The sequence below is a fragment of the Galeopterus variegatus genome, unplaced genomic scaffold, assembly GCF_000696425.1.
Source record: "Galeopterus variegatus unplaced genomic scaffold, G_variegatus-3.0.2 Scaffold72, whole genome shotgun sequence".
Lineage (NCBI taxonomy): Eukaryota > Metazoa > Chordata > Mammalia > Dermoptera > Cynocephalidae > Galeopterus > Galeopterus variegatus.
Window position 1 is genome coordinate 603470 of NW_007726183.1, and position 26186 is coordinate 629655.

Genomic DNA, 26186 nt, shown 5'->3' on the forward strand with positions numbered 1-26186 from the left:
AATAATCATATACAGTGTATATTGACAAAATAAAAATTTAACGAAAAAAAAAATAATAAAATAAAATAAAATATTCATCCAAATAAAAAAAAATAACATGAAAAATGGAAATGTAGCAAATATATATGCATACAAATATATAAATAGATGTATCACAAATATATATATGTATCCACATATATAAATCTGTATATTTATCTCTCTACCTATTTATTTATCTATATAGTATATGGCTTATATGCAAACAATAGTTGAGTCACCTGGAAAAACTGGCTTAATAATAATGCTTACACATAAAAACTTCAAAAAATTTTATTTAAAGAGTAATCATTCTAAGTTAGAATAAAAAATCAGTATTTTTCTTCTTTAAAAAAAAAACAAAGTTAGTACTGGTACACAGAACATGAAGACATGAGAGTGCTTTAGACCATGGAACTCTCATGAGTATATAATTTTGTCCAAAAAGTTCCTAATCAATGCTAATATTTCTAATGAATATGGATATTATTCAAAATCATAAAAATGACAAATGTTTAACTTTCAATATTAGTTGAACCGTATACCCAGTTGGCTTATAAAATATGGTATCATTTACATATGACAAAAGTAGGCCTTAAAACCTAATAATTTACATTTTTAAATAGGAAAAAAATATTTATTTTACTATACAATAATGAAGTTGTTTTGAGTGATGCAAAAGTGAGGTCTAATGTCTCAGCAGTGATGTGGATACAGACTCCATCTTGTTTTACTTTTATTGTTTTTTATGGAATGTCAATGTCAAATTTTAAAAAGTAAGTTACTATATATGTTAAAAACGTTACAAATAAAAGTTAGTATATAAAATAAAAATTTCATTCCTAAAAGTTGAAAGTGAAAGAAAAGATGAATTTCTACAAATGCATTTCTACAAAGATACATAATAAAAACCTTCAGAGAAAAAATTATGAATATCTTCTATATATTATTTTGTATTTCATGCCTGGCTCAAAAATATATGTGCAATATATATGAAAGAGAATATATCATGAAATTCATTGGAAGACAACTTTCAGTTGGCATTTATTAAAAAATATTTAAAATTCTTCCAAAAGATGAAGAAAATTCTATATCTGAATATATTATCATAGTACTACTTAGAATTTGAACAGTTCTTTGAAGCTTCAAAAATTTATTTTATTGAATTCAATGAAATAACTTCTCAATGGTATTTTACATACTAAGTAAAAACATTTGGTTGTGATATAGCATTCTTCTGTCAACATCATTATATTTTTAACTTCGCACTTTTTCCTAGAACTTCAGTTGTGTCTTTTCTGTCTAGATAGCAAACGGCAATTTTCTGATTCATTATTTTTGCCTGTGGTATTTTCTTTGTCTTTACATCAAGGTAGAATGTTAAAAAATGCACAGGCTTGATTTCTCTATTCTTAAGTTGGAAATTATTATTTTCCATATGTAACAGAGTGTGGAATATATGAAAAACAATTTCCAGGTTAAGAATAGATATGCACATACACACAGTTTAAAATAAAGAATATACAGGTACTAAATAGGCATTTTAAAATCAATAAGAGTGATTTATAGAGCTATTTTGAACAATAAAATATTTGCTTCAAGAAAATCTCTCTTCACATTGATATCATTTATACAAAATTGAATTTTATTGACTTTAGCTTGTAGCTTAGTATCACAGGTTAGGCAACTTACAAAATAACAGTTTATATACACATATATATGTGTGTATATATATGTATATATGGACAGTGATATTTATACTCAGTCTTAAGTTCAATACCATCACCAGGTAAATATTAATAATTGGTTGATTATTACATATTACTGACCTATAAAGTCGATAATAAGCATAAAACTAATCTGTAATAAGCACACATAATTTTATTTACTAGGAAGGCATAGTGCTCAGGGATTTATGTTGTAGAATTTCTGTTTGTCTTGTATTACTGGTTCTTGGAGGTTAGGTGCATGAAGACTGAGAAAACTGAAAGGTATTACTAATTCCTGAAAGAATAGTTGTGTAGAATGGAGACTCATTCTAGGCCTATTGCAAATCTAATTTCTTCTATTACTTTTTTTTGCACTATTAAAAGCATAAAATATAAAAACAGTAATATATTTGGAAGACAAATATAATAAATAATTTGATGAATTAAATAACTATTGAGTGCTCATTATGTTCCAAGCACTGTGTAGATACCCAGAGAGAAAAAGAGATGTATTCCATGATCTCACAAAACCCATTGACAGGAGACAAAAATATCAAGGATTATCCTACAAAATAATGACTGTGATTTTTGAAGGCATATGCAAATTTTCTAAATTAATGTAAAATATTATTTTTTTGAGTAATATGGAGAGCATAGGTTCTTTTTAAAATTAGGGTTTATTAACATAATAATATCAAAGTATCAGTTTAGTATACCAGTTTATCAGTTTTGTTTCCTCTCTTCACATATTTGTAGGAGACCCTCTCTACATATTTGATTTCACTATATAGCTTCTGAGTTAAACTGCCTTATTTAAATTTGCACATCAATTTCAGTTTTCTAGTTGTAGATTTCTTTATAAAAAAAGGAGAAAATAATATGGAAATGAACCACATACTTCTGAACAGGGGGCTGAGAAAACTATCTTTGTCTCATTCAGTAAGTTAGAGACCAGATACTTTAAATAAGCAGTGTGGACTCAGTCAAATAGCATCGTTGTGATCACTGGCCAGCAGTGCTTGTTAGCTGATTCCCTTCATTTTATCCCAGAAAAATGGTTTTAGATGTTATACCTTCAGAATTTGAATTGATTCTTAGAAAACATGCTAAGGCTACTATTTTAAGAAATCTTTGTAAGACCATCAATACTCTTTCTATAGCTAGTTCCATTTTGGATATTACTTGCAAGTCCTTGACAATGTTGCATTGTTTTACTCATGGAATTCAAAATTGTTTTACATTGCTTTCTAAAATTATTATAAGCCTTCATAATTACCATTTTAATGGATGCATACTTTATATGTTGATGAACAATTGTCAATATTATTTTTTTTCAAAAAGCAGGATCTTAAAATCCTCTATATAAATAGAACCAAGAGAGGTATAATATATGTGCATTTTAAGAGCATAAATATGATTTTAAATAATAATAGTCAAGTCATACAAAAACTTTAAATACCAATATTATGTAATAAGTGGTTTTAAATCATAGAAGCATAAATACTTTAAAGATTATTTGGTTTTGAGTTTAAAGGACTGGAAGTTTTCATTTAAATTAGTTTTATGGAAGAACATCTTAAAGTTTAGAAAGTTTAAACTTGCTTCCTTTTAGCAGTTAACTTAGATTTACATAGAAATTTGGAAAGAATACGATATAAACCTCTCAACTAGCACTCTCTTAAGCACCGGAAAAATCATTACCTTTCCCAGTCCTTTCAATTTCTGTCTGAAGAAGCATAGCGAGCAGAACTATATATTGTGGTAATTAATTTCCTTAAGATAATGTTAGAAACATCATGTTCTTTAAAATATAAATGAATTTCAAAGTGAGCATGCTAGAGGATAATATTAATGGCATATGATTTATTGTGACAAGAGATCTTATCTGAAACACCATTATTAGGAGTACTTAAAAAAATCCATTTGCAAATTCCTGAAAATATGAAACTGTGCTATGGCCTAGCCCATCTCAGTGTTGAAATCTGAAAATCTGCCCTTGTATGTATGAAATTGTTTGTGTACAATATGTCTTCCTCATAGAAGTTTATCAGAAAATTTTCATTTCCTGAATATGTTGATTATAGTTTAGGAAATTACGTAAATGCCTGGAACTCTGAGTGAAGACTTAATATATGGAAGTGTATATTGAATTTTACATGACTAAATGACTTGGTAATATGTGAAATATTAGGGCTGACTGTTTTCTTAAAAATTAGTTGGCCAATAATACATTGAGCATCTGCTATACACCTGGGACTTCTTGAATTCACAATAGAAACATGTGACTGCACATCATTCTGCAAGGCATTTTCTATGTTAGTACCGTTTCAAGTGAAATATAGCCTGTAACCTATTTATAAGCAAGATTTACTCATGCCTCATATTTATGAAGAAGTTTTAATAAGGTGTCCTCTTACATCTTATAAAAACATTGTAGTAAATGGCGTGTAACCACATATTAGGCAGTGAGGAATGTCATAAATTAGTGCTATTGATAATAAAAAATTAAATAGTTATATGTGAATAATAGAAGTCTTTATTATTAAAAAAAATTAAAATTATTCTGCAGAAAGGAATTCATTAGCCTCTGACACTTGAGGAAGGATCACAACTATTGGCATTCATATATATGTATTCAGATCTGATTATCACATAAGTATATTGATATACCTCTCTATACTTTTAATTCTCTTTCCCTCTCCCCTTCCTGTCCCTCCCCTCCAGTCTTTCTCCCTCTTTCTATTGCTGTCTCTCTCTTTTTTTCTTTCTCTCTATCTCCTGAATAAGTTTGGGATAGTCATGGCTTATCGATTGCTAAACATGTTTTTTTCCCTGTGTATTTCTTAAAGCCTTTAATAGGCTTTTACATTGTGAAACTCCTGAAGGTCTACACTGCATGCTGCATTTTTCCAAACAACTTTTTTTTGCTTGAAAACTCTTTTAATATATGAATATAAATTTGCTGATGCTTCATAGAATGACTTTTGGAAAAGCATAGTCCACTCTTTCTTATATTATGGTTTTATGTACATTAATGGCTATATTCATTTTCAGGATATTCGAGGTGTATCATCAAGTGCTGAAATCTATAAAGCAATATAATTTCATTGCTACATTGATTTATTTATGTATGTTTCATAAACAATCTAAATCTTGTAAAATAAAAATATCTATTATAGATGCAAAGAAAACATATAGGTGCAAATTTTAATGATTACTTTTGATCTAAACTGGAGCAAAATTAAAACAGTGCAAAAACATATAAAAGAAAAATCCATTTGTCTCCACAAACACTGGTTCCCCTCTCTAAAAGCAACCAATTACAAGATTTTTGTGAATCTTTCTAGAGATATTATGGTCTCACGTAAATATCCATATATGTGTTTTTCCATTTCCTTTAAAACAAAAATTACAGCTTTCTGAACTATGAGAGAAAAAGCAAATAATAATATCATAATTCATAGGGTAAAAAACAATTCAAGGAAATACCTAAGTTAGGTATTAAAAATAGTTTTTATTTGTTTTACCCAAACATTTAATAGGTATATTTAATGAAATACCATATAGAACCTTACCAATCCTGAGAGTATTTACTGTGATGATTCTTGCATAAAATAGTGCACTCAAATCTATACTTAACAAAAATCCAAAACAATTCTAAAAGTACATTTTAGCAGCACTTATTTTATTATGGACCTACATGGAAGAAAATTGTCAATGTACTAGTGTGTGACAAAATTGAAATAAACATAAGAAATTCCCAGGGCAGTTATCTAAGAAATGGTTTGTAGCATTCATGGCAAGATGTCAGTTTAGCCAAATACAGAGACTATATTAAATTCTAATACAGAAAGTCATTTAAGTATCTATGCAGAAATGTTGATTATGATTTTGTAACTTCATGAAATGAATAGAGTAAAAAACAGAATTGAGGCAAAAGATGATTTACTTCTTCTGCACCATTTTTCAAGGAGAGTGGAGGTGCAGCACAGGGCGGGGGGGGGAGAGGAGGCAGCTGAGGGGATGGGATGGGAGGGGAGATTTTCTGAGGAGTTTCTTTCTAGAAATGAGGAAGATGCAGAGCAAAGTTTTCCCTGAGTAACTGCAAAGTTAATGTCCACTTTTTGGAGGGATGAATGTTTGCTACTGCCACTGTAGGAAAATTAATTTTGTTTGTCAAGGCTTTTCTCCTTGAAGAAAAAGTCTTTTAAAAGAGTTTATATTGGCACTGATATTGCTCTGGTTTACTTTGCATGTGGTTGAGGCCAATATGGGACTGATAGTCCAAAGATTAGAGGACTTATATGATGCCTATGTAACATATCGTTACTCAGCATTCTTAAAGTGAAAGCCAACGTTTTTCCTTGGGATTAATGATTGCTTTTAACAAACTAAGCCATGTAAAGCTTCAGCATGTGTTAACAAACTATTATTTTCACATTAAACTTGAAGTCTCTCTTTTATAGCACATGAGAATGAAATGGAGACCACGTTGCCTTCCCTGTTACAGTCACTCTGAAACCTAAGAAGAAAAATTTAATTAAATTTATACTTTCATCAATATTTACACACACACTGAGCCTCATTTATTCCTTATATAAAAATGTTTTATACCATGTAGTGATTTTTTAATGATATAATTCATCGATGGCAGCCATAATTTTGATTTCATCATTTGTTAGCTTACCTACTGTTGAATTTCTCAGGGTGTTTTTCTCTCATGATGTGGAATCTGTGTGCAATGGAGGCATCCTAGGGGGAGAAAAGAGAAAAGAAAGACAAGCTTATGATTCCATTATCTTGTAGAAATATAGACTAAGGAGAAAAAATGAGTAATAATTTTAAATTAACTTTTTCTTCACATTAAGAAGATGCTCTGAAATTAAACAAAATGTGTAATCTATGTAAATTCTGTGCAAACGTGATTTATGTAAGTTTTACAATTGGTTGTTTGTCATATTCACATCTACAAATTGATTTCTATTTAATTTATATATATCCTTTGATAACTGGTGTTATCTCCTTGTTGGAAGTATGTTTAGGATAGCACATATGAACATAAACGTCAAATAGTAGTTGAGATTATTGTTAAACAGAGTTGGAAGGATGGTCTAAGTAGAGAGATGATCAAGTAGAGAAGCTCCTAGTTCTCTGAGACTAATTATGGGTAAAAAGATACTGGGGGGGGTGCACATCTGATAAAGGTAAGTGTATTACTTCAGAGTTTGCCTGGTGTGTCTTTGATGTGTAATTAATAACTGTTCCCACCATGAGCAACTTTCTGACATAACTTATCTTGCTTAATACAGAAAAGCAACAAAGACAAAAATTTATTTTTGGAGAATTGGTGACAAGGATAACGTGCCTCTGAGACCCCAGTGGTATCAGTTCCAAATCCCAATAGAACTTTCTTACTTTTAGTAAATCCATTCAGAGCTTTTCCATGAGACAGAAATAATACTGAATGAGTGAGATTGGTGGAATAGTGTGATCCATGGTTTTCAAGACTAGACTGTTCTGACTTTAAACAGTTAACCCTGTTATTCCAAACGAGGAGATATTTTCCTATTCTTCATCCACACATGACTAATCACTCAAACTAGAAACTAATATATTTACCAGTCATCTAAATAGAAAAGGGCTATTGTTGCAATTAAATGTTAATTTTGTTTCATAGTGGAGATAAAAGGAAAAGAAAAATCAAACACAAAGGAAATAATGAAGTTGTGTATTTAAGAGAATTTTGAAAACACTAATCAAGGATTAAAAGTCTAATGAATGAAATGAAAAGACTAATGTGCTTATTCGTGCATAACAAAGCATGAGGCACAATAAGAGAGGGACCAATGCCCGCTGCAGATGGCAGAGTTGTTTTTCCCTGCAAGATAGAGCTAACTGTAATTTTTTTCTGTACAAACATTTTATACTCTAAAAATTGTCATGTAATAGAATCAAAATGAAAAGGATACATTTATAGATAGATGTGTATAGAAACAACACTTAAAATAAAGATCCCACCAAAAAACCCTCTACGGTTTGATACTCTAAGATATAATTTTGTTATATATACATAGTCAACTTCTTGATTTGTTAGGAAGTGGGAATATGGAGATGGTTCATTTTTATTGGTCCAATTGTGCTCAAACCTAGTGGCAAAGTTTCTTTAAAAAAACAATTTTTACTAATAATTCATAAATATATATTTATAAATGTGAAGTTGTGTTACTGTGGTATGCAATTACAGAAAAAATCTGAACTGGGCTATTTATGAGAATTAATTAATTTTTAAAAAGCATTTATTTTGACTTTATTCCTAATTGGTTACAAAATCAATTTAGAATACCTTCTAATTAAATATATACATCAGACCAGCTAAACAAAAGCAAAAGTCCATAAGTCAAGTACTAAGAATGAATGATTGATAATTGGTTACCCATGGGGAGAATATTATTAAAGTTACTTATGCTTGAATTATTTGTTTCTGCTAATTTGGGGAAATTGAGGCATTTAAAAATAGATTGCATAGTGTAATTTTCAAAAACATACAAATGTGTTTTTTGTAATAACAAGTCTCTTTCTTTCCAAAGCAACATAAACAAGACAGAGCAAGGGAGAGGGGAGAGAGAGATATCAAAAGACCACTTTAAGTAGACTGGACTATAACTGAGTAAACTCCTAAAAAATGTACTATACCGAATAGCCAAAGATAAACTTAATATAGCTCCATCCCCGAGATACTCAAGCAGTGGATCACTTACTAAAGAGAGGGGAACAAGAAAAACTAGCGAGGCACACTGGCAGGGCTTTTCCTTGTGTTGAATGGGTTCCACCACAAAGAGAGAGTTGGCATTGCTGACTGCAGGATTGATAAGAAACAAAGACAGCAGGTGTTCATTTGGATGAGAATTCAGACTCAATTCACATGGGACCCTGTCCCTTTCGCATAACCCCAAGGGGCTTGAAAGAGTACTGCCAAATGCAGTAAACTTATCCAGCAACCATCTTTCAGTGATACTTAGGATTCTCTAAAGAGAGACCGAATAAGAAAAAGCTGTAAATGCCATTTTTAAAACAAATTTTACCCTTTTCATCTCTATGTATTGCAATTTTTAGAAAACAGAGATTAAACAAGCATCCACTTCCTAGAATGGAGAAACTTTGAATTCAGACTTTCCATTTCCAAGCCTTGTAACTTTGAGCAATTATTTATTCATTAAGAGTCACAGCTTCCTTATCTTTAAAATAGGGTACTGATACCCCTTTAAAGTACTATGGTGGAAATTTAAAGAGATTATTCTGCATAGCAATTAGAACAGTGCTCTGAGTAGTTGGGATGTTTTTATACTTTATATGCACACCAGAATTTTCTTGAAGGTAAAAAAGGGTGCTAAAACATGGTTAAATTACATTATTTTGAAATACGTGTTTACTGGCTCTCAAATTGGTTTTACTTTTTTTTTAATGCACAAATAGTTTTATTTTAAAGTAATTTTTAAAAACCTGAGAAGTAAAAATAAATCGATTTTATTGAAGCAAAACAAATGTAGACCTCATTATGCTATTTAAACAGTAAGAAAGTAATCAGAGTAATATTTCTTGATATATATTTTCATATGTATCAATAAATACAAATATACATATATCAAATAATCAGCTTCTTAGCCGCATCTGTCTCAAATATTCTCTTACTAGTATTTTTCTGAAGAGTGCTTTTTTTCTTTTCTTGCATGGGTTTATTTTATTTTATTTTTTAATAAAATTTTCTTAAATCTCCAAAGTTGCATTTTAGGATATTAATTTTAAAAACTTGATTTGTTTCTGTGGATAATAACATTTTAAATTGAGAGTATATTTTATAAGTGCTGAGATACTTGGACATATAACAAATTTTGCTAAGTGGAGATTTTCAATACTATTGTTTTCATTGAAATGTAAAATATATCTGCCCAGATATTGTCATACTTACTACCTCTTCTATTTCATTTAAATAAACTGTCTCTCACAAATGTTTTTACAAAACTTGTCAAATAATTGGTTTTTATTATTGATTATTTGACCATTGCACCAAATTAAATGTCTTTACAATTTATTCCATTTCAGGATAGAATATAAATTTACTCAATTACAAATGAGAATCACCAAAAGAGTTATTCCAAAATGCAATTTTATAATTTAAATTAATATATCACTGGGTTGAAGATCTGGCTATAAAATATACTAGGTATTTGACCTTGAAAAGTTTGCTTGGATTTTCAATACAGCCATTTTCCTATATTAAAATAAGAATAGTATTAATTGTATCTGCTTTGTTATGAAGATCTGATGTTCTAATACCTAGAAGATAATTAGAACTGTGACTGACATGTAGAAAGTAAGAAAATTAATGTTAGCTGTTTTATTATTGAAATATATTTATGGTTTTGAGATTCATATTATTATATCCTTTGATTTACTGATACATTAAATTAAATAAATTTCATAATCCTTAAGATGAAGTACTTGGGGAAAGCTGTGCTTTGGTATTCAAAATTTTGTGGATTTTAGAAAGGTTGTGCATATATGATATATTGTGCATATATGATAAATTATGTAACAAACTCAAAAGGGTCAGGGACAGCACACTATAATTAAACATCACATAAATATTTCTTCACTACTACACGTGAATATTGACTCAAGGAAGGATAAATTAACACTGCAAAGAGCATGTCAGTTCAGGTTATATTTCTCACCAGATAAACTAAGAAAATTTTGGTTTTCAAAGCTTTGTTAGATTTTGAGATTTCAGAATAGAGATTAAGATTCTATATTTCCCATCTGCAATAAACAATCTTTACTCTCCTGACAATTTTCATCTGAATGTACTATTTACCTAATGCTCTATTTTTACCTTTTATTTTTTTATTTAAGAAAATTACAACAATAGCCATAAGTGGAGATTATTTCACAGGCATATTTTATCAGATATTGGTATCTGTTGTGCTGTTTTAGTAAACAGAGTCAGAATATTTCCTTCTTTATGCTCCAGATAGTTAATAATGCATGGGAATGATTCATTATTTGAAGTTTTTAAAGAATCATTTGTGAATTGTTGGCTTGGCATTTTTTTGTAGGAATTAACATTTCTGTTATCTTATTTTCTCTGGTCTATTTAAAATTTCTATCTCTACATAAGTTAATTAAGATATCATTTTTTATAAAGTCATCTGCAGTGTGGTGAATGGTGACCTCTCAAAGATATCAAGACCTAATCTCTGTAATCTGGTAAATTGTTGCAGATGTGACCAAGTTCATGACTGGGATTGCTTGGGACTGGTAACTCATTTCTACTTTGCACTTTTTTTTTTTTTTTTTTTCTGAAATAGGAATCTCTATAACTATGATATAAAACAAGCAAATTACTTTTTTGTTTTCTAGTTTCACAGGTCCAGGAACGAAGAGGAATTTTACCCCAAGATGGATCATACCAAGTCTCGCTCACTGATTTAAATGATTTAGATTTAGATGATGAAATCTGGGACTTGGAGCTGATGGCATTTGGATGAGATCTTCTACTTGAGTGGATGACATTAAGGATTGAGACATTTGGAGATACTATATCGCACACAGGACAGACATGAATCTTTGGGGGCTAGAAGACAGACAGTAGTGGGATGAATGGCGATTCCTAAATATGTCAGATCCTAATCCCTAGAACCTGGAATTGTTACCTTATGTGGTCAAGTTTTTGCAAATACGATTAAATTAATGATCTTGAGGTGAGATTATCCTGGATCATCCAGGTAGGACCTAAGTGCCTGCACAAGTGTCCTTATAAGATAAAAACAGAGGGGGATTGGACAGACAAAAGAGGGGAAAAAAAGTGAACAGAGAGGCAGAGACTGGATGAGTGCAGCCCCAACTCAAGGAATGCTGGAAGCCTACAGAGCTGAAGTGGCAAGAAATGTTTTCTCCCTTACAGCCTCTGAAGGGAGCACAAACCTGCTGATACCTTGATTTTAGCCCAGGAATACTAAATTTGGATTTAACCTCTCTTGAACTGTGAGAGAATAAATTTCTGTTGTTTTAAGTAACCAGTTTGTGGTAATTTGTTACATCAGGCATAAGAAACCTATACATCATCTATTCACGTAGGTTTTTTGAGAAAAGCATTATGTTGTAATCTTTTACTTTTTTCTAAATCCATGGTTATTTTTATTCTCTTAATTCTAATTTGTATTAATTTTTGTATCTAACATGATGTTTAGAATCTGTAATTTAGCCAAAAGGCAAATGAACATATTAGAATAGCCATCACAAACTCTATATATCAGCTCCACAAAGTAGGCTGAAACAATCAAAAACCAAAACTTCAGAAAGGCAATTTTTTTTGTTTTGTTTTTAAAAGAAGGACTTACTTCTTACTTTAACCCCAAATACCACTGCTGATTATTTAACATTGCATTGGAGGTCTTTAGAAATGCAGTATATCAAGAATAAAACAATAGAAGTTGTATGCATTATAAAGAAAGAGAAAAACTATTATTATTGATAGGTGATACAATGTTCTGTGTAGAAAGTTCAATGGAATCAACTGCAATCTACATACATTAGAGAAAGAGCTTAAACAGTTGTCCAGATGTAACAATAGCATGTAAAAATTAATAGAACTGACCACAGTAAAACAAAGTCATGGAAAATGATGACATTTACAATGTCAACAGTTATTACAATATCTAGGAACAAATCTACCAGTGTAAGTCCTAAGGAAAAAAATAATAATTACTAAAGAAAACAAACAAACAAAAATTAATGGAGATGCAAACTGTTGTGGGTTACAGAGATTTGGGGAGTCGAGGTTAGAATACCTGAAGGACAGCACAAGTTCTTCTGAAAGTGAGCACAGATGGAAGCTCCAGGACTCTTCTCTATTAGGTTGCATTTTCTGTCTCTTAGAATTGGTGCAGGGGGTGTGTGTGATTCCACAGGAACTCAGAGCTATCAATTTGCACATCTGCAGCTTCTCTTGCTGTGAATACTTCAGATGCAACCCATTTTTGACTTTTGTTATTTAGCTTTGTATTACACTGCTGGAAGAACTGGGGCATTTTTCTAGAATTAAAAACTTGGAGACTTGGAGCAATACATGACTGAGAGTACAATTGCCAGTCTTTGAATAAAGCCAATGACTGGAGTAGGACATAGTATTTGCTGACTGGTAGATGCAAAGTCAGAAGCAGAGTTTTGAATAGGGAGATATGTAAAAAAGATGTTTCACCTATGAGCAGGCTCCATGTGAATTTTAATTTCTTGGGTAATTTCTATTGAATGATGGCAAAAAAAAATTATCATTAGAATTTGGTTTAAATTATTACTCTCAAATTTTATAATTCCCTTTAATTTATTCCCAATTATTCAGTAAAGTTGGATATAGCTGTGCCACTCTGTGTGACCATATTGCAGAGGTCAGGGAGGCGTGGGTTATATGTGAGATAAGGCCTGCTCCCACTTCAGCACCTTCCCACTGTCCCTGCCATTCATGAAGAGACCCTGGGGAAAGTGGTAGCTTTACACTCAGAGAAGGGACATCATCAGCATCCTTTCAAAAATAGATGACAGACACACTCTAATCTGAAGACGTGCATTATTATAACTGGAGGAAATTTTACTCTTTTTAGATGACTACCAAAAAGTCTGTGGGAAACCACATAGGATCATGCAGAATACTGGGGTAAGTAAATGGGGGCTATTACCACCCTTAAGTTTAAAGGGACAATGTGAGGAGGTAGTTACCAGTCTCAGAAAGAGAGAGTGACATAGAGAAGACATCCTTGAGAGGTAAAGATGCCCAGTCCTAAGTGACTTTTCATGGAGGTATCCTGAAATGTAAGAACCCTATCCCTTCTGTCCTCCCTCCCATCTTCTGCTGGGGATCTCAATTAGCCAAGTCAATCAGAAGCAAGAAGGCAAGATTGATCTGATGTCATCTATATAAGACTCTGACCAGGAAGACAGCAGGACGGGGAGGGTAGAGAGAATATTTCATGAGGCAAACAGAAGCAATTCAGAAGAGAGGGATCACAGTCCTTGAGATTCAGTGCTTATTGGAAAATGGAAAGCTATATGTACACAGAGATTTAAGAAGCATCAGTTCCAAATCTATGAGAAAGAATGGACAATTATTAATTAAGGTGGCCATTGGAATGTCAATATAAGTATACATTAAGTATTTATATGCATACTGTATAGACCTTGTATATGCAAAGATTTTAATTGATTAAATAAAATAGTTATTACATGGTACCTGAAAATAAATACAAAATTTTCTAACTTGAGAAAGCAAAACACCTGAAGTAAATTGAGTTTTTATTCCACAAAATGAAACAAAAGTTGTCATTTTTACACTAGACACCTACATTTATGTATTGACAGTAATGCGAATACATAGAAAATTTTCTGGTTTTATCAAAGGATGATACATCCCACATAAACTCTCGTATATTTCCCACTTTCCCACTATACATTATGCATTAACTGTAAGCTTTGTGAACCAACTGATAGAAAGAATAATAAACTTACTAAACACTTACTGTAATTACAACTATATCATTTCTATGATCAAAATGTTCCCTTCAATACAGATTTTCCGAACTAAAGAAAGAAGAGTGCTATTTATGTAATAGGCACAGAGGTCAGAGCCTAAGTAGTAAAGGAACATTTAAATCAGAACTAATACTGAAAATAAAACTAGAGTAAAATAAAAAAAGCAATAATTTCGTAGTTTGGTCAGGCAGTACATGAATCAGTATAGTGATAAAACTCTGTTTACCCCAACCCTGACATAACTCTGAACCTCTCAACCAGGGACTGTGGTACTACAGAGAAGGCCTGGAGAGGGAAACCCTAGACATTTCCCTTCATGAACAGGAAGTCAGACCCCACAGAGATTGCCCTGCTGTGGGTCTGCAGAGGAAAACCTCAATCAGTATGATGGGAAGACACTCTCTCTACGTCTGACAAGAGAGAAGTCAATACTCTTCTCACATGTAAGGTTTAGAATAGGACCAGAGTCCATGAAAGCAGGTCAGGACCCAGGCCACGAAGAACTGAAATACTGCACATGATGGTAAGGCTTAAGGACACAAGATAGAGACAAATGTACTGAAACCAGGAAAGTGGAAGCTTGCTCAGAGTTCGGCAGGGTAGCAACGAACAGCACTTGCTTTGCAATCAGACAAACAGCTCTAATCCTGCTACATTGTGCCATCTCTGTGCTGCTGAAAAATGAAAATAGCTCATATCTACCTCATCAGGTTGATAGTAATACTAAAAAAGATTATTTTTATAAGGAACTTTATCCCTTCCTATAAAGTCTGACAGTATGCAAACCAGAAAGCTTGGGCAAATGATAAACTGCCAATCAAAGAGTAACATGTCACACAAGAAACAAATCATTGGTGACTTATCACAGAATACATCTACTTCATAAGTGTCACCTGACTAGGAAACACTTTTGAAAAAGCTATGCTAAAATAATCACAGGCCTAGAATATATCACAACTTCTGCCAGTATCCATCGAATAGAGTAGGGTCCCAACGTGTTTTTCAGGTTTTTGATCTCCCTGTAATAAAATTCTTATCTAATAGTTTGTATTCTTCTTTCCCAATTAGAAAAAAAAATGCAAGCATATGAACTTAAACAGCTAAAATATTTATTACAATAACTACATTTGCCTGAAATTTTGAATTTAGAGAAATCAAGTCAATATCATATATTTTAAACTGTTCTTTTAACAGTACATCAGTTACCTAACTATGTTTTAGTTTCTGGAAACCATAAGTGTTTTTCTCATATCTATTATCTTCAATAATATAATATATCTTTTTCAGTTAATGCCAAAAGGTTGTATTCATCACTTACATTTATGTCTGAGGTTATTTTGGTCATTACAGTATTCATTTAATCTGATAAAAGCTGCAAATGTGTTCAATGCTTTGATGTAATTTCAGCCAATCTGCAAAGAATGTCTTGCCCTCTTTGAATACTCAGGGAGTTGAAATGTCATAGCATTTTCCATCATATCAAACTAGGCATAATGCTTGAGTTTGTGAAATAAATCCAAGTCAAAAGCTTCTGTGTGGTCACCAGTCATTAAACTGGGGTTGAGAATGACCAAAGTGGTATGAGTGGCAACCAGTAAATTGGGAGGAGGTGGGAGGAGAACAAGGTAGTGATATAGGCAGCAGTGGAGGCTGAGGTGGACACAAAGGAGGAGGAGAAATAGAAGAAAACAAAAAAGTTGTTCTCTACTGTCAGTAAGTAGGACGGGAATACAGTGCATCTCAAAGGAGAGGGAGGAAACAAGCCTGCACATGAGGCTGATGTGTCCTGTGGAGGATGATATTGGGGCAAGGAGCTGAATAGTTTATTAGAACCAGAACCAGAACTGATGTAATTTTCATAGCAAAAGTATGAAAGCAGGCTCTCGATAACATTCCCGAACTCAGTGAACGCCAACAGTGTCACTGCTGCTCCAAGAACAAAGTGCAATTGCATAGTTTTTATCCCACTTAATCTCCTTAGTAAATCTATAAAGTAAATACTGTCTTAGAAAACTGGAGCTTAATTGGTTTTTATAACGCAGCATAAGTCATCAAGTTGGAGTAGCCAAAACATACAACAGAATGTAAACAGTTTATAGTTCTATACTCCACTGTCTCTAAAGGCTATATCTTAAGAATTACTTATAAAAAGATTCTAGCCTTATTATAGAATTGATTTCCAAAATATGATTCTATTTTTTTATATCTGAAAAACAATTATATTAATAGTTTTGGTTGATTTCAGGAAGATTTCTTAAAGTGGCAGCATATAGAGACAGTATTTATTTGATTCTCATTTCATTTTGGCAGCCATGTGCCCAGCTGTTAAACAAGTAAATCCTGAATTCCTTGCATTCCTTAGTAACTAGGAATGATTATCTAGACAGAGTTCCTTTCTACTTTCCAGCACCACTACCTTACTCACAGGAATGTGGATGTAATTCCTGCAAAAATGCCTCACGCCTTGATGCTACAAAGAACCTCATCAAAAATGACTGCAGAACTCTCATATTAGTAAACAATTACTTGAAAGAGAATAAAGGCATAAGACATCATCCTCATCAATGATTAATATTAAATTCACAAAAGACTTTAGAGATATAATTATTTTGTTTCTTATGCAATATAAAAATTAAAATCTATTGTGTATCTCTTGTGTATCTAAAAAGAAACTTCTAAGGGAAAATTGTTCCTGTTAGTTTTTGCTTTTACTGTCCCAAAACAGGTCTGTAACTGGACTATTGAGGATTTTCCTGTGAGAAGCAGAGGAAAGAGTAATAGTTTCAACAAGTTTTATGCGCTAGAGGAAGAAGCAGTCTAGCTGGGGAAGCTGTAGTCTGGGACAGAGGTGATGGCTTGAGTGGAAAGCCCTGAGGGAAAATCCAAAAATAACAACAAAAGAACAACTATCAAACATTGCTTGTGTAATATTTAAAATATTTGCTTATGTCTTTCCAACCTAAATATAAAGCCCTAGGCATTATGCAAGGAAAAATATCTTACATTTTGGCTTGTTTGATGATAAGCAAATACAGTTGTCACATTTATTAGTATGATACAGATTACAGGGATGCCTAGAAGCAATGGATATTAGAACTATCACTTTAATCTCTGTTTTATGCAAACCATCCCCCCACCATGAGTGTTCCTGGGTAATACATAATAGGAGTGGTCATAAAATCTTAAACTTTTAAATATCACCTGCATGCCTTTCTTGAGAAGTTATTACACTTAATTCAGTACTATGTGTTCTACAAAAATTTGTCATAGTGGCAAATTGATAAGACATATATCCTTTAAATGTTATAATGTATTACAACTCTGTTTGTGATAGGACATAAACTGTTAACACAAGGACCCACAACTTCTCTCTGCTGCCTTTGCCCAATTGACTTCTTTCTCTTCCACTGTCTGCTGGGAAGAGAAAGTTCAGATGCCTTTTGGACTGATTCTCAAAAGAAAAACATGATATGAGAACGAATTACAGTCCCCCAGAAGGCTGCTCACTGACAGAATACAATTTATCTGGAACACAGCTTGCAGGGCTGTGTCATCGACAAGAGAGGAAAGATCAAGATGGTGACATAATGGAAGGAAAAACCAGTGAGTTCTGATAAATTGGAAAGTTTTGAGGTGCTAGAGATTGGGAGGGGACAATATTCATATGAGTTGCTGTGTTCATGGGAAATATGAATAGTTCTGTGTGGGGCATCCTTTAAATCCAACTCTGCTCCAAAGTAGGGCATCAGAGGTTATATTTTTATAAGCGGTTTAAACATTTTAGTTATTTCTTTGTAGTTTTAAATATTTAACACTGTTCTCTGAAACCTTCCTTCGGTGAACATTTTATTTTTCATAGTGAAATATCCTAAAAGAAGAGTAGAAAAAGATTCTCTTTAGACTATAATTGAGTATTTATAACTTTATGGTTTTGAAGTTGCCAATCAAACCTTCTTTGGACAAATATTTGGGCTTTGCTGCCAACTGCCTGTGCTAAAAGTACAGTTTTTCACAGTTGTTCTAGCCCTGATGTCTTTCTGGGTCTGATTTTACTTAGTACTGACTTGGGTTTTGAATCTGCTCAAGTCCTCTCCACTCTAGTTGACTAACAGTATTTCACACACACACTTTGACTTTTTGTATATATTAGACATTCTCCACTCTTCTTAAACCTGTAGCCCGCCCTCATTCCCTCTTTTTCAAGAGGGGTTCCCTTCCTCCATTCTGAGACTCGATCACCATCTGTGCTTGGATTCCATCCCTTCTCAGTCTCTCAGAAACCACAACACCTCAAGGATATATAATCTTTCTCTCCTGTATTTTCATTCTCTCCCTCTCTATAGACTCTTTTTCCTTACCGAAAATTGCCTAAGTATCAATAATCTAAACAAAAATATCTTAACGTCCTGTGCCTGCAAAATGCTACGTTTAATTTCCACCTTTCACTCGAACTTCTTAAAAACAGTGAATAAAATTTCTATCTTCCTTTCCTTGCTTCTTCTAACTCCCTAATCCACTGCAGTCTGGTTTTCTCCTGCACCGCTTAGAAGTACTGACTGACTAGAATGTCTTTCCTCGCTTCCTACCTGATCGCTGCAGCATTCAGCACTGCCCTCCCTTTTTTCCAAATTCATAGTCTTAAAACCCCTCATCTTTGGTTCCACTCCCTTCATCAGCTTTCAACTGTCCTGATAAAATCTAGTTCCATATCTGCAGCCTTGACTGCTCTCTTGATTTTCGGTTTCATGTTCACAAATCCATGTTTTATATTGCCATGCAGCTGGCATGGTAAAAATTCATACTCAACATTATCTTTTCCATAAAAGTGAATCCTCTTCTCAAAATTATTTTCATCAGTGTTGCCATCGTCCTACCCCTAGCTATGCAGGATCAGGGTTAGAATAATTTCCGATTGTTCCCTTCTCTCCCACATTGAATTATGCCAGTCCCAGTCAATCTCCTCTCAGCTTCCATTAGTCCAGGTCTGATCACATCTCACCTAAACCACTACAAGGGTGATCCAAACGGTTCTTCCTGCTAATAATCTGCCACACCACTACAATCCATCCTAAGTACCGTTACTTGTTCAAATGTGATAGTTATCTGTGCCATCAAAGTTTTCAGCCTGAAGCCTAGCTTTTAAAGACCTTCCACAGGGCCGGCCCGTGGCTCGCTCGGGAGAGTGCGGTGCTGATAAAGACCTTCCACCCTCTGGCTACTCTTTCATTTCATATGTATCTGCCTCCAGGCCATACTCAAATATTAACAAATATTTTAATATAATCTATATACTTCTGTTTCTACAATTCATCTATTTCCAATTAACAAATTTCTAAATCTATTATGTCATTACAAATTTAGTTCACAAACAGCTCTAAAAATAAGATACATTGGTCACCTCAAAAAGTAATAGATGTCATGGTATCTAAATTTTTCGATTTTTTTTTCATTCAATAGCAGTAAAAACCACTACAAAATTACATATTTGAAGTTCATGGAAAGTAAAGAGTTAAACTTGAATGGAGTTGAAAAAATATTTCAATTACACTGTTTGACTGTACAGAACAGTAATAATCACAATCAAATTTTGCAAAAGATGGAACTATCTATGTATACTTATGTAGACAGACATAACCATTTTTCAGTACATATACTTTGAATCCTTAATTTATGCAAACTCTTAGAGGGACACTTGCCTAGTATTGCTATTTCTGTTAAAATAATTTTATATTAAATTTTAGCAAAATGTTCTATGATAAGGCACAAATATGTGTGTAATTACATTTATTTCAATAAATTTTGGTTGAAAATGGAGTTTCATATCCCACATCACTATTGGAAGACTAAAAGGAAGAGTGAGTAATGCTTGATAAATAATGGGTGTTAATAATGTAAAGCCTTCTACAATTCTGGACTTATCCACCATGAAAACTTCTCACATTCAAACTCTAAAAATGTTAAGCAGTTAGTCGTGTGCAGGCAAAGGGAAAAGGAAAATTAAACTTTGCCACTATTAAACCCAGGTCCCTCCCCTTTGGGTAACTTAGTGGAAACTCTACCCCAAATCCACCCCTTTTGGGGGCAACTTGTCAAAGAAAGAGCCAAATCTGACCACAAGGGCCTGTTAGGGACTTTCCAGGTATAAGGACATGTGCAGAAGGGTCAACTTGAGACCTTAGGTGACCTTTGAACATGTTAATGCTCATTAGGGGCTTATACATATGCAATCCATAAATACATGCCATTATAACAGACTGAATTATGGGATAGGACATGCGCAGTGTGAAAAGTTTATATAACCCTGACCTGTCAATCAAAATGTCAATCAAGTTAGATAATACATATGCAAAATTAGTAAGATAAAAAACCCTAAACTTGTGTTTCAGGGCCCATTCTCTGTTCAGGGAATTGGCTCGCTTCTCCCTTGAAGTATATCTTCCTTTGTGCTCATCAAAGCTTTGCTGCTGCTTCTGACTGGAGTCTGATTCTTTAATGACTTGGGAAAAGGACCAAGACAAATGGGACCCTCGTCCCCAGTAACAGGAAGAAAAAAAAATCATCACAAAATTGCACATTGTGGCTATGTACATATGTACACATTAAAGCAATGAAACTGAAATGTGATCTTAATAATATGTCATAATTCAATATAAGAATATAAATTTAACCTAAAACATTTTTATCTTTTAAAATAAGCAACATTTATAAAAATGGTCTTTCACTTATTAAGAATTACAACCACCTTAAAGTAGTCTCACAAACAAAATATTACAAGCCTCCTCGGGTTAAAATGTTTTGCCAGGCAAAACAGCACTCATTTTCTGACATCAAATATGCAAAATGGGTAGAAGGATGAAGGCTCCTATGACTTTTTTTAAGGTATTCAAAATTAGACATTTGTAAAACACTGCTTTGCTTCCATGATTTAGTTAAATCATTTTATGGTCAAGTTATGGGGCATTTGTTTGCTCTAACATGAAATGAAAAATAAAATATAGACACTTAACCAATATCTAGTACTACCAGTGTTTGCAAGCCTAGTGTATATGTATGTTATCTGGTTTCATGGCAAACGGTTATCTTCACATGATTAATAATACTATTTTTCAAAAAGCCTTTGAGGAAGGCAAAGGCTTTAAGAGGTAGTTTAAATCAAATTTGACAGTATTGTTGATATCAGTCATAATCAAATTATTTTTTCTTGTTTAAAAAAGAGCCAAAAAATATTACTATTGTAATCCAAGTTGACCCATGAGTCTCTAGATGTATTCCCCACTAATCAGTGGCACTGTGGAATTCAGAGACAAATCCTTTCTTATACACACAATGGAAAATACTTTAATAAGTGAACACATAAGAATCTATGATACCATTACACAAAGAGAACTATAGTAATGGTCAACAAATGGCTTTTATAGAATGCATTATCTGTCACTAAATATACTGCTATTATGACAAGAAATCTTTTGTGCTTTAAAAGGGTATGTTTCTCAGTAAAATATTTATGCTTTTAGAAATTACCAGACTATATAGCTCATCCACAAGAAATTCAGTTATTACATAAAATTGTAAATTATTTCTTTTAAATTATTAATGCAATTGAAAAAAGAATTTTTCAGGCTTATAGTCTTTTGAAAGGACAGCAAAATAGATGAAACAAAACCAAGATGACAATTTCAGCATTTAAAATTTACACATGATAATTCAAACAAATGTTATGACATTTAAGATAATGAAACCCTTCATTTATTCTACTATCTGGTATGAGTTTTATTTCACATATAAGGAGTCAGAACAGATGTCCAAATATTGTAATGCCAAAAGAAAGTTAGGGCATATCTTGATTAATACCCTCAGAGCAGTCTGTAGTGTCTCTTTAAAACTGGCATGCATTACTTCAAAACAACTATCCAAAATCCATTCTAGGAAAAATAGCAAGACAAAGCATTCCCAAGACAAAAAGAAAACAATAAAGCTCAGTATAACCCTTTTAGCAATGTGAGTTGCATATTATCGACAGACCATTCATTGCAATCAGCAAATGATTAATTACAAATTTGTTGTGAAATTTACCACATTAAAAAACAAACAAATAAACAAAACAAAACAAAACAAAAAACCCCCCACAAGCTTCAGGCTACAGTTAAAGATGAATAACTTATTTTAAAAATTATTGGAAACTTTTTGTAATGAATTAATTCTAATCAACATGCTTGTTGACCGTATAGTGGAATAATGACTTTCTTAAATAGCAGAGGTACCCATTATTGTAAACATTTAAATTAATATTTAACGTACTAACTTGCATGTATTTTAAAATTTACTGAAGTAGCATTTTGCTGACTTACCTTTAACAAATAAATAGTCCATCAAAAACGTGCATAAGATTTGTTTTTCAATTTCAAATGTAAATTGCAGAAGCAATGCCCATATGGTCAAACTTATACTAACCGCCTGAAGCAATTTTTTCTAGGATTTTTGTAAAGATATATTTCAGTGGCATATTAAAAATATAAAAGGTGATAAGATAGTAATATGGATGGGTATTTGTTTCTCAGTTACAAATGGTTCTTTTTTTTTTACAAAATAATACTTTTAGGGTTCTTTTACTCAGATAAGAGTAATTCAAGCAGAGAGTAGTGCAATGGTACAACGTAATAGATGTTTTGTTCAAAGTGACCATTTTTATCAAACTAACTTTCTTAGTCATGTTCTGAACAAATATTTATTGAACACCAACTGTATGCCAGACACTGTGCTAGGTTCTGAGATGACAAAATTAAATAAAACATTCACCTTGTGCTTAGGAAAATCATAATATTTGTAAATCTCTTCTTCCCTTCACTGTCTTATTTTTCTTTGAAACTTACTGGAAATGCATTAGTGTCAAAAAAGCAGGGACATTATCCTGAAGTTTGTGAAAACAGAAGCAGTATTTTTTGCAATAAAGCTGAAAATAGTAGGGAACAATAGAGTTTCTTCAGATATTTGTAATAATTTGATTACTGCTAAAATTATGTTAGTGATTATGCAGTGTCATTTTCAGATAGGATATCAAATGTCAATATACCTAATAGAAATGCATTTCTAAAAATATGTGAGGGTGCTTCAAGATCTAGATTGTAGAAGGCAAGCGTGGTAAGAAAAGTGAACATCTTTAGTCTCCATATTGAGACTACATTATACTTTTGAAATAACTTTACAAGGGGCTATGAACTCCGTTCCTCATATCATAGAGAATGTCCTCCTTAGCCAGCTCTATGCTATGCTCTGGGCTCTTCTAAGAGAGCATTTAACAGAATATGTCACCATATTCCTTGGTACACATCCAGCCAGGCACAAGTAAGCATAATTACCTCTGGTGCACAGAGCTAGTAGATAAGAACTGGAACTTTGCTTCATCACCCTGAATAACTCACTGAATCATTGAAGGTTGCATATTACTATACATATACATAAGCAAACTGAGGATCAACAATGCTATATAAATTGTGCAATATTGCAAAACCAATTGGTGGTTTCAACTGGTATTGGAACGCAGTTCCATTGCCTTCCTCTGTCCTAGGAGATGGCTGGTTATCTTATTTACACAACGATACAGAATGCTGAAAAATTTTGCTTTATATCACCTCATGGAAGGACAGCTAATATTCTGCCACCCACAGCACAAGTTTTGTTGAACATATAACTCTATTGATACAAACATACATTTACTATATCCTTACTTATTTGTGGATTTTTGTGTTTCAATTTTTATTGAGTTAAATTCTCATACTTTAAAAATACATAGGAAATAATCATGCTTTTTTCTATCCGAGCGTTTTAAATCAAGTATAGAAATAATTTCCAACTTGAAAAGCTATGCAATTTATATCTATTCCTTCTTAATTTGTGAAAAGTATTTTTAAAGCAAACAAACATTGTCTTAGTGAAGCAAATTTACTACCTTACACATTCTCCTTAATAGCATTTGATAAAGATGCTTACCTTGCTTAACTGTCTTTAAATCTCATTAAAATATACTCACAAACTTAAGTGCTCCATTTTTTAAATTGCTCTGCTAAGGATACCTTAATATAGCCAACTTAATTAACACAGTACTATATAATCATAGGTGATACAAATTTAAAAGAAAAAATAGGATAGATAACAAGGCATGGAATTTTAAAAACTTGAAAGGTTTTTAGAGATTCAGTCTCAGAGATTCAGAGAATAAAATAATCTATCTAAATTTTAGTGCTAAACAAGGAGTAGAACAAAGCTCTTCTGAATTAAAATGCAGGCATCCTTTTATTTTACAATAAATCATCTGAATTAAGGTCTATTTAAAGTAATTTGGGGGAATTGCCAATTTAGTTTTTTTTTCCCTCAAAATGTATATTATTCTGTCAATGAGTACAAACATTATCCATAAGCAATAGGAAAGTTTTTGAAAGCAAAGAAAAGAAAGCCCAACAGACTTTTGTTTTGCAATAAGAAAATATTAATTCCAACAGACTAAAAATGTCAATATAAACAATTACATGTATAGTGATATAGTTTATTTATTTGCCTTAATTTTACTGATTACTTGCATATGAGGAATAGATTATATTTGGTATTAAAGGTCGAGAGAAAGGAATCACTTGAACTGGAGGTGGAAACTGGTACTGAGGATGAAGAAAAGAGGTTGTGTGTAAACTTGAAGGGCTTTGAGGATATGAAGGTAAAGAGTTTTTATTTGATTTGATTGAAAGTTGACTCCTAATTGTAAGTTCTTGAACAGGGGGAGAAAAAAGGTGTTTCCTAGAGATGGGTCTCATTCTAAAAAGATAACTCTGTGATTCTGTTTTAGAGAACATTATTATTACTAAATAAATGAAAGATTTTGCACAGGTTTCTTAAGTGGTCAATGTAGCAAATAATGTCTCAAACTTCTTTATGTTCAAAATTATTTTCTGTCCCTTTTACAATTTTTGCCCAGAAATACAACTAGTTTGTTCTAAGTTGATATCTAAAAGTTACTACCATTCATTATTATGTTTGAGGCTGAGAATTACAGCATTGGCTGGAAGCAAGGCTTCATGTGATTAAAAAAAATAAAGTTTCATTTGGTGGTATGTTTTGTTCATTTGGAATAACTCTTCCAAAGAAAATTGGGTGAGTTTTTGCTACTATAATCTTCAGAGACATCATTAATATTGGCTATCAATGTCACCCCCAAAAGATTTATTTTGGTTTGACTTCTCTTTCTCTCTTCTGGCCTAACTCTTCTTGAATACCAAAAGTGGAAATGAACATGCCAGATCAGGGATAGATTAACGTAATCATAAAACCATAAATGTGAAGCCTCACAGATTATCTTGTTTGAAAATTCCTTTTACAAGCAAGGAAACTGAGGGAAACAACATAAATGAAATGATTTATAAATAGTTCCTGAACAGGTAGCAGAGCTACATCTCATGATTCCTAGTATATGAGCCTTTATTCTACATAAACTAACTTTAATGCCAAGTAGTAAAGAAATCAAATACCTTCTGGAAAGTAAATGACGGAAGTTGTTCAAAGCACAGCCCAGTGTAGTGAGATAAAGGATAGAATGATTAAGTATTTTTCCCTGTGCTGAAAACAGAAAACATAAGTACTGTCATAGTGGATCGGATTCATGGCTCATCCCAATATGTTCTCTCTGGCATTGGCATTAAGAAGAGAGCACGATTCTTCTCTCACAGGTCAACTTCAAATGCTATTAATTCCAATAAGTTAAATCAATACTAGTAAAACTCAAACAGCCTGCTTCCCATTTGGAGTTATTCACAAATTCGTTCTGGTTTTCTGAATATTTTATACGTGTTTCTGTTTCCTAATCTTACAAGCTTCATAAATTTTTTTAATGTA

General features: G+C 32.5%; 1 protein-coding gene across 1 annotated transcript in view; it reads right to left on the bottom strand.

The window, feature by feature from the left end:
- Positions 1 to 26186, bottom strand: part of DGKB (diacylglycerol kinase, beta 90kDa) — a 551962-nt gene that overhangs the window by 307438 nt on the left and 218338 nt on the right. Inside the window, exon 20 of the mRNA XM_008578087.1 lies at positions 6415 to 6479. Coding sequence (XP_008576309.1) covers positions 6415 to 6479 — 65 coding nt within the window. The remainder of the gene's footprint in view (positions 1 to 6414; positions 6480 to 26186) is intronic.